The sequence below is a fragment of the Xyrauchen texanus genome, chromosome 35 (assembly GCF_025860055.1).
Source record: "Xyrauchen texanus isolate HMW12.3.18 chromosome 35, RBS_HiC_50CHRs, whole genome shotgun sequence".
NCBI classification, from domain to species: Eukaryota; Metazoa; Chordata; class Actinopteri; order Cypriniformes; family Catostomidae; genus Xyrauchen; species Xyrauchen texanus.
Genome location: NC_068310.1, coordinates 39,425,488 through 39,436,037, shown reverse-complemented (window position 1 = coordinate 39,436,037; position 10,550 = coordinate 39,425,488). Strand labels below are relative to the sequence as shown.

The 10,550-nt window shown below is 38.8% G+C and overlaps 1 protein-coding gene across 1 annotated transcript; it reads right to left on the bottom strand.

The window, feature by feature from the left end:
• Positions 1 to 2,700: 2,700 nt before the first annotated feature.
• LOC127628984 (gastrula zinc finger protein XlCGF57.1-like) lies at positions 2,701 to 9,830 on the bottom strand. The gene is made up of 2 exons (XM_052105987.1): positions 9,725 to 9,830; positions 2,701 to 7,217 (listed from the first exon to the last, which is right to left on the bottom strand). The coding sequence occupies exons 1-2, from the start codon at positions 9,753 to 9,755 to the stop codon at positions 5,899 to 5,901; spliced, it is 1,350 nt and encodes a 449-aa protein (XP_051961947.1). The 5' UTR covers positions 9,756 to 9,830; the 3' UTR covers positions 2,701 to 5,898.
• Positions 9,831 to 10,550: the final 720 nt, after the last annotated feature.

Here is a 10,550-nt window from a genome sequence, read left to right as displayed (position 1 = left end):
TCTCCTTTAAACCCCCTCTAGCTCTCATTGCAACACAACACAGCGCAAATTGACTGCTTATGAAACACCAAACGTGAGATGACTGTAATTTAAATTTTCTTAGGCAGTTGCCGAATTTTTTTGAAACCCTTTCTTTGTTTCTTAAATTCATCAGTCTCACGTGAAGCCCTGCCCACTGATAGAGAAGCCCTGTTTTTTAATCCCAGTCCATCTTTCCCAAATATAAAATTGTGTTAAGTTTTTTTATTTCACAGAACTGTTCCACCATTTAAATTTCCATTGCTGAACCAACACAAATTTCACCATACAGGTAATTTGCTCTTTGATAAAACTGCTCTGTTGGGAACAATTCCATCCTTTGGTTTATCTCAGTATAAAACTATTCACTTCAGATAATTGGACCTGAAGATGAACTCGGCAACTTGGGGGGGTTTGCCCAAAAGTTGTTGAGCGGGTGGTGGTGGGTTTGGGGGTCCCTGGAAACTGGCTCCATTGGCCCAGTCAGTAATCCATCCCTGCCAATGAGAGTGAAGACAGTGGAGATCACATCATATGTCTCCAGGGCAGTGAGGGTGTGCAGGCAAGACAGTGTAGGTAAGACAGAGTAGTTCAAAGTTTCTGTGAGCGATTTCACTGTTTTATATCACTTGTTTTTAACCACATACAGCCGTGGCCAAAAGTATTGGCAGTGACATCATTTTTGTGTTTTGCAAAGTCTGCTGCTTCAGTATTTCTAGATTATTTTTTCACATGTTTCTATGGTATACTGGAAAACAATTATAAGCATTTCATGTTTTAAAGGCTTTTAATTGCAAATACATTCAAAATATGCAAAAAGTCAATATATACAGTGTTGACCCTTGATCTTCATAAACTCTGCAATTCACCCTGGCATGCTAGATATCAGCTTCTGGGCCAAATCCCGACTGATGGAGATCCATTCGTGCCTTATTAGTGCTCGGAGTTGATCACAATTTGTGGGCTTCTGCTTGTCCACTCACCTTTTGAGGATTGACCACAGGTTCTCTATGGGATTAAGATCCGGGGAGCTGCCTGGCTACGGATCCTACATTTCAATGTAATGATCTCCGAGCCACTTCATTATCACTCTTGTCTTGAGACATGGTGCTCCATCATGCTGGAAAATGCACGGATCATCACCAAATTGCTCCTGGATCACTGGGAGTAGTTCTTGCTCTTACAGGACGTTTTGATACCGTTCTTTACTCATGGCAGTGTTTTTGGGCAGAATTTTGAGAGTGCCCACTCCCTTGGATGAAAAGCAAACCTACACATGGATGGTCTCAGGATGCTTCACTGTTGGCACGACACAGGACTCACCTTTTCTTCTCTGGACTATCCTTCTCAAATTAGTATGATATCTTAGTTTTTTTGGCAGTATCATCTGTAAACAGCATTTCAAACACTACTATGGCCAGTTGTGCAGTCCACCAATAACGTTAGAGTGACGGCAGCAGTAGGAACGCCCTTGCAACATGCCACCCATGGTGTGAACGGGGCTTGTGTGGTGAATTGTTGCAGCTTCTAGCTGTTTTGTTTCCGGAAGTAAGATAAGACAGTCAAGACCGTTTCTAAATAAATTGCTATTAAAATTACTTAATTATTAATACAATTATTAATGAATGTTACTGTTGAGCCTTCCAAAGCTTTCACAGTCCGTGGTAAAGTCTTCGCCTTTAGGATTTTTGGGCCCTCTGACAACATAGCATTTTGGGCCACCTATCTTATTGCAACCCGTACATTTTTTCCCTCTCATTACAAGTTATCATTATTAATAAACGTGAACACAAGCATGATTGTACATTCAATACGAGACAGTAAAAAACCAACTTGAGTTTGAAAAGTTCATTAAAATCATCTTAATACATTAAATAGAAGTAGCAATACAGAAAATTAAAATATACATTTCATATACATATTTTTGTATAATTTAAATGTTGATTTAACCCTTTAATGCATATTTGGGTCAAAATCTCAGTGTCTAGTTTTTAATACATCATTTGTACATGAAGTGGTCTTGTGATATGCCACTATGTTAAGGTGTTTTCTATCATGTGAACTTACTTTTTAAAAATGTATTCAAATATTTTTTTTAATTATTAGAGAATTTCCATGATAACCACTAGAATGCATATGTCAGTCCATGTATTTCCTATGGAATTAAATGCATTTAACATTGGTATTATTTTTGTAAAATACATCGATTAATATATAGTACATAAGGTTGTTGTTTTACAAGTTTATTTACCTTTGAAAATCAATTAGTCTATGGGATAAATTAATTGGATTTTTACTTCCAGAGCCAGACTGTTGCGCTCTATTTTAGGATACACCCATATAGACTGTAGGAGTGATGACAAACACAAATCAACAGATATAAAACACGAATGGACCGAGCGAAGATCAAGTGTAAGACTTCTTACTCAGAGAAGCTGAACAAGAATGCAAAGGAGCACTATCTACTATATAGGAAATCAACGGGCTTGATCCGTAAAAACACAAAGAATGGTCGGGCGATTTTAATTGACACATTGTCAAGGTTACACAGCCACTTTACTTTTTACCTGTTGTATTTGCACTACATTGATAGGTGAACTTTTCAGTGCAATAGGTTTTCATTTTACCTTTGGCATTTTACTTGTTTACTTATTTAATGCCTTTTTTTTATCTCAATTGTCAGTACTTGAAGGCTACACTGCCACTTTTACCTGATGTTTTTGCACTACAATGTTACTGTGAACTGAACACATTTACTTCAGCATATTATGTTACACAAATAAAGAGATTCAGAACTCAAATACTTTTCCATAATTTATTATGGTAACACGTTTCTCCTCCACTTCATTTAGTTCCAACAGTCCTGCAATAAACATTTAACATCAAAGGTCCATTCAATAGTAAATGTGACATGAAATAGTTTAGGTCAAGTTTTTATTTGTTGTATTTTATGTACTAAAAGTTAACTATGTCATCAGATATTGTAGGCAAATGCTGTTCAATCAATGAATGAATGTTACGTTACATTTATATAGCGCTTTTCTGACACTACACTCTAAACAGGGGACTCTCCTCAACCACCACCAGTGTGCAGAATCCACCTGGATGATGCGATGGCAGCCATAGTGTGCTAGTATGCTCACCACACACCAGCTATTGTTGGAGAGGAGATAGTGGAGTGATATAGGGATTATTAGGAAGGCATGATTGAGATGGGCCAATGGAGGGAATTTTTTAATGACCACAGAGATTCAGCACCTCAGTTAAACATCTCATCTGAAGAACAGAGCCTTTTTACAGTATAGTGTCCCCGTCACTAAGCTGGGGCATTAGGGCCTACACAGTCTGCAGGGTGAGCACCCCTTGCTGGCCTCCCTAATACCTCTTCCAGCAGAAACCTTTGTTTTCCCAGGTGGTCTCCAATCTAAGTACTGACCAGGCTCAGCCCAGCTTAGCTTCAATAGGCAACCAGCCTTGAGCTACAGGGTGAGATGGCTGCTGGAAAATCAATCAGGCATATTCACTAACCTATTTGCTTCTTCATATGTTTCTTTCTGCAGGATTCTAGATCACTTATGTTCTCACACTCCAATTTAACAAACTAGATTTGTTATTGTCATCATTTCTACTTCTATTTAATGTCAGATCGCTACTTAACTAGTGCACTAGCTCCATATTCTATTATGGGCCATTAGTGGTGAATTGTTCTGGGCTGCTCAGATGCTCAGAGGTTCTGTAGATTAATGAAGCCTTAAGTGGTCATTTGGCAGTTTGTTCTCACAAGCCTTTTTGACATTTAATCATGTGCAGGAGATGAATTATAGACTACAACAGTACCGCCGCTCCCCATAAGCAGACTATGCAGTCAGCGTAGGGCACCAACTCCCTAGGAGGGCACATCTTACCCTACGAGGGCACCAGAAAGTCCACCGGCTGCGCTTAATTGCACGTTATATGTTATTCAAGGACCCGAAAGTAGTTGCGGAACACAGATGATCACTTTGCGCTCATGTCATGCAATATCATTAAACGTGTGATATTAAAAATGGAAATGTAACTAGTAAAAGCCTCTCTAACTGCATTTTAACTAGTAGAATTTCACAAATTATCTCTCTGTAAGTCCTACTTTAAATATCTTGTAAGTCAAGGATTGTACAGTTTTGTAGATTTCTCAATTTCATGATCTAAATTCACAAACGTAAGTGTTTATTAGTTTTGTTTAATGCTAAGCTCATTTGTCACACTACCCAGAATGCCACCATTGAAATAAACAGTAGTTTAAAACATAAACTACTGTTATCAGCAGCATAAAACATAAAATAAGATCCTTCAAATCTTGTAAAGATGGTATGTGGTGATGTTTTGCAAAATTGTATGATATATTACAACAATTTCCCTGCAGTCCTGGTCTATTTTATTTGCTACTCAATCGTCATTGAAGGACAATCGTCATTGAAGGAAGGTGGAAAGTGCTATGTGAGGGAAGAGCAGTGAAGACAGACGTAGGTCCAGGTGATAGTGGGCAGGGTCCCATGACGCACTCCTGTCCTTGTCTGAGGTGCGTGGGGCAGCAGCTTCACTCGAGCAGCCTTGCTTCCCTGGGCCTTGGCACTTGAGGGGAATAGCGGCCCGGCATCCTGGCCCATCGCTGCGATGCGTGCTCCAATCCCTGCTGCCACATCGAACTTGCACCGGACACTTCCCGCTCCATTCCTGGACCTGGAAAGATGCCTGCAGGTAGAGACCAGTCTCCCGATGAGAGGCTCTGTGTTTATAGGCAGCATTGATGAGGCTCTTCATTGTGATCATACTAGCTCCATCACATGAGGCGGGGCGATGATGATTCACGGGAGGGGCGTGTCGTTCCATCACAACTGGTATCATAAATTTGTGTTTCTTTACCTCAAATTATGCAAATAAATGCAATTTGACCATCTCGTATAGCTAATGCACGTTCTTGAGTTGATTGAGAGGCGATTTCTGTATCTAAAAGGTGATTGGCTATTTCACCTGTAAAGCGGGACTTCGTTTCTACATTTGTTAACCATTGGCTGCCATTGAGCATTCCAATTTCTCCCATTAATTTTAATAGAAGTGGCCCATCTCTGCTAAATAGACTCTGTTTTGACTAGCAGGAAATGGTCATGGAACAATGACGTCACCAATGAGTAGTTCTTGAAATGGTCTATAGCAGTTCTCGTTGTGGAACTGTGCCATTCCATGAGTAGAATTTTGTGAGTGCATTCTGCTGAGTTTTGTGTGGGCCTTCTGATGGCTACTCATATGAGAGTAGTCTTAGGTTTTCTGTGTGTCGGTACAGCTCAAGCATGTCTCAAACCAGACTGATCTCACAGTAAAATCAGAAACATTATGTTGAGTTTTCTTTAGCTACAATCGATCTGTGCTTACCAAAATTCAAAACATTGCCCCCAGTGGACAAACGGTAAGTGTTGTTGGGCATATGGCCATGTGTGAGCTCCATTTTCCATGGTTGAAATGTTCACAGAAGGGCACCAAAAGAGAGTTGTTTTCAGCAGTACAGGCGTAATACAGTAAAGAGGATTGCATGGTGCATGTTTATAAACTGAACCCCCTAACTCAAACTGCAACCTCAGAATCATGCTCGTCACTGGTTATATTAACAAGATTACTTTCGGTCGCACCACAGGGGAAGTTAATACACAATGGAGTCAATGCAAGAAGATGGTGCTTTTCAGTGAGTCGGCATACTGTGACCTATCCTATGGTACTGGAAGTACAGAAAACAACATGCAACCTCCCTTGTGATCATGCTACTCAAACACACAAAGCATCCCCGCCAAAATAAATATCTCCCGTAAATATTCAAATGCAATCACCACTACTGGTCATTTTATCTCATTACAATCTTTGATTAAAATCTGTTGGGAGAAAGTCCATCTGAATTTCTAACGATTTACTTGTTGGACCTGAAGATGAACTTTGCTCACGTTGTGATTTTGAGCAACGATTTTTCAAATGAGTCTGTAGATGACTTGATTGGTTGAAAGTTTTCCCACATAAAGGGCAGTGATATGGTTTCTCTCCAGTATGCACTCGCTCATGTCTTTTCAGGGCTCCTAATCGACTGAAGTTCTTTCCACAATGTGGGCACGTGTAAGGTTTTTCTCCAGTATGTATTATTTGGTGCCTTTTCAAGCTGTCAATTGTAGTGAAAGATTTCCCACACACAGGACATACATGAGCTCTCACACCAGTATGTATTTTCTGGTGCTCTTTTAAATGGAACTGACTTGTAAGCCTTTTTCCACAAGTAGGACACAAGTGAGGCTTCTCATTTGCATGAGTTTTCAGGTGTTTTCTCAGGCCTGCTGACAAGAAAAATGTTTTACTGCACTGATTACATTTAAAAGATCTTTCTCCAGAATGGAGGCGCAGATGACTATCGAGACTGCTTTTCCATCTAAAGCTCTTTCCACACTGATGGCACGAGAAAGGCATCTCTCCAGTGTGGATTCTTATGTGATCTTGAAGGTTTGCTTTACATGCGAAGCTGCTTCCACACTGAGGACATGTAAAAGGCTTCTTTCCTGAGTGAATTCTCATGTGGTTTTTAAGGATTGCTTTACATTTGAGGTTCTTTCCACACTGAGGGCACGTGAAAGGCTTCTCTCCAGCATGGCTTCTTCTGTGTTGATTAAGATATCCTTTATTTCGGAAACTTTTTTCACACTGAGGGCATGTGAAAGGCTTCTCTCCTGTGTGGAATCTAATATGAATCTGAAGATGTTCATTACGGGGGAAACTCTTTCCACACTGAGTGCATGTAAATGGCCTCTCTCCAGTGTGAATTCTTACATGATCCTTAAGGTTTGATTTTAATGTGAAGCTCTTTCCACACTGAGGACATGTGAATGGCTTCTCTCCAGTGTGAATTCTTATGTGTTTGCTAAGATCTCCATTTAGTTTGAAACTTTTCCCACACAGAGTGCATGCGAAAGGCTTCTCTCCAGTGTGGACTCTTATGTGTTTAATAAGATCTCCTTTTCGTCTGAACATTTTTCCACAGTGAGGGCAAGTTAAAGAATTTTTAGCTCTAGTTTGAGAACTTTCTTGTGTGAAATTCTGTGAACAACCAAAAGATTTTTCTCCAGTTGTGAAAAGATGTGCTTTCTGATACTCATGGTTTATCGTCTCCACTTCATTTAGTTCCAACAGGCCTGCAATGAACATTTAAAATTTCAAAAGTCAATTCATAAACAACAATTGAGAAATGAAATAAAGCCGAACACCAATTTATCCACAGTTTTCCATAGCAACCACTGGGCGGCAGCATGATGATTCTAATTGCCTGTTTTCGGTTTCCGGTCTCGAGGTGCAATGCAAAACTCACCAAAACTAGCAATCCAGGAGAACAATAAGCATTTAAGTTTTTTTGGGAGTAAAAATTTATTTCAGGCTCAACTTGTGCTGTTTTTGGATGCCATAACAACTCAAAATAGTTAATGATATCAACGTAACTAACCTCGGACCATCGCTTCATGTCATCTACACACTCAGTTGAGGCATGGTCAATAATAAACGGTCATCTCAATACTGTGAAGTATCAGCACAGCACTGCCACATTTTATTTCTCCCCTATTCTCCCCAATTTGGAATGCCCAATTCCCAATGTGCTCTAAGTCCTCGTAGTGGCGTGCTGACTCGCCTCAATCTGGGTGGTGGAGTATGAATCTCAGTTGCCTCCGCATCTTATCACGTGGCTTGTTGAGCGCATTACCGGGGAGACATAGCGCATGTGGAGGCTTCACGCTATTCTCTGTGGCGTCCTTGCGCACCACGGTCACCATGCGCACCACCGAGAGCGAACCACATTATAGCGATCACGAGGAGGTTATCTCATGTGACTCTACCTTTCCTAGCAACCGGGCCAATTTGGTTGCTTAGGGGACCTGGCTGGAGTCACTCAGCATGCCCTGGATTCGAACACACGACTCCAGGTTTGGTAGTCAGAGTCAGTACTCGCTGAGCTACCCAGGCTTTACGAATGTAATACCTTAAACATTACATTACATGCTTAGAATATGCACCAATGCGAGTGAAAACACTGGAGACCGGAAATTGAAAACAGTTGTAACCGTATTGTATCCGAAGTCGCATCCATATTCTAGCCGAAGTCGCATCCATATTCTAGCCGAAGTCGCAACCGTATTCTAACAGCTGTAACCATACATACATATCTACCATGACAGTGACTAAAAGATGGCAATGTACATAACACTGGTATGTCTTATCACAATTGCCACTGAGTTATTAAATAAACAAGTCCAATCGGTCTGACAACCGTATTCTGCTGCTGTGGCCAGAATGTCAAGGATGTGAGCTCAGATCAGGGGTAGAATCTTCATCTGGTGTTAAAGAAGCAAAAACGGACAAGTGATAACAGCCGACAATTGAATTTTTTTTTTTGGTGCGGAATACAACTCAAACATGCTTAGTTTAGCCGACTGATAGAGCTGGAGATATATGACAAAGATCACTGCATGGACCCCGACCAGAACCCTCTCCAATTGTGAATGAATCAGTCTCGCGCTGTTCCTTCCAAGTCTGTCAAAGCCGAGAGAGTGTTTTCTGCGGCAGGTGTTAACAGCCTTCTACAAATGTAGATTTGTTTCTGAATAAAAATATGTTGATGCATTAATGATTATGCCGTTTTTGTTTGTGTAAGACTGTTTTTATAGTGTATGTCATAAAACGTAGTGTGATGTATTTAATTCTTTAACAAATGTCTTATTTCGTTGGATTAACTGCATAAAGTGATGGAATTATTTGTGATATTCAGTTTCAATTTTAAATTTTAACATTTAAATAAGTAACTTTTTTTGTAGTTTTAAAGAGCATTTTGGGATTAATTGTGAGTATTTAAAATAATAAGAAAGCAGAGAATACTTTCCTGTACATAGCTGTAGTTTGCAAAATTCCTTATTTTTATTGAAATATAAGGAATAGAGAAAATCAAAATGTAATTTTTGTAACTGTGATGTTGCTATTTAAATAGCAACATCGCAGTTACATACATTTAAACATTAGACGTAAAATTTTGATTTTAAATTCACTATTGTTTTATATAGAATTGTTCTTAAGTCTAAACAAATGCAATTACATCAGAAGTAACTGTAATTAAATTACTGAACATTTTAGAGTTATCCCTTACTTTACTTTTTTTTTTTCCAATGAAAAAGTTATTTATTTACAGTTATTAATGACTTAGTAAGTACTTATTGATTAAATCGATAAACGATGTCAGCCAGTGGACCGGCTCACTGAAATGACCGTTAATGTTTGAATTGTGCGAGCCCGCCAATTTGTGGAGGAATGGATAAAAGCTGTGCGAATATAAATATTGCAGACGCAAGGCACACATATTATTTTGTATACTTTTCGCATCTGTTCATTATAATGTTTATTACAAATAATTAAATATATGATGAAAAGTGAAAAATAATTATATAAAACAAAAAAATAACCAATAGAGAATAAGTTCTGCTTCTGAGCACCCTAAGTTATTTTAGGTATTCCAACAAATACCTCCGTGCAAGGTTCTGGAAATGTTCGTTTTTGGTTTTAGAGTATGGTATGCTTATTTGGGACAGGGCCATAAATGAAGAATAATATAGATTAAGCATATAGAAGAATACACAGTCTATGATGAAGAATAGACACCCACCTTTCATTCTACAGGGTTCTGGATCGCTCATATTTTCTCTTTAACAAACTCCAGATCAAGCAGACGTCATTTTCCCCAGCTTGTTTTCTAACGCTGTCACTTGAAGATTGAAAGCGACGTTATGCGACTTCTTCTTTATTGTCTGACGGTTCACAAACTATGTGCAAGGCGCCACCTGTTGGTCTGTTGTGGAATCAAGAGCTGTTATACTGAGCAGTCTCTTATAAAGTTTTAGAGGTTCCTAAAATTGTTTCCACCAGGACCTAAATATGACATTTTGACGCCTACATTCACACTGCAGCTGAATGTGGCCTAAATCTGAGTTATTAAAAATTTTCACAAACATATGACAGATCTGTTATACTGAATCTGACATTTTCAAATCTGATCAGGCCACTTTCATATGTGGAAATAAATTGGAACTGTATCTGTTTTTTTCCAAAGTGCCTTCAGTGTGAACAGCCACGTGCAGGTCAGATTTAAAGTGATTTTTACAATCAGTGATAACATCCTCAGATATAAGATAAGAGTAAAAGTAAAAATTTACATTAAGAGCACTTAAAGGGTAAAAACATTATATATGCATATGTGCGTATTTAATTACTACCAAAGAAAATACGATTATTTAATGAAACGTTGCTTTGCTAAAACATAGGAATAGAGGAATAGATTAAGACTGAATGCATTAAAAAAATTTATTAAATAGAGACTATAATAAGAAGCATATTTTGGAAATTTTGAAATGTATATTAATTACGTTGACAAGAATACGCAAGAATAATCACACAACAATACTTTTCCGGAACTGTGAAAATCATAGCGCATC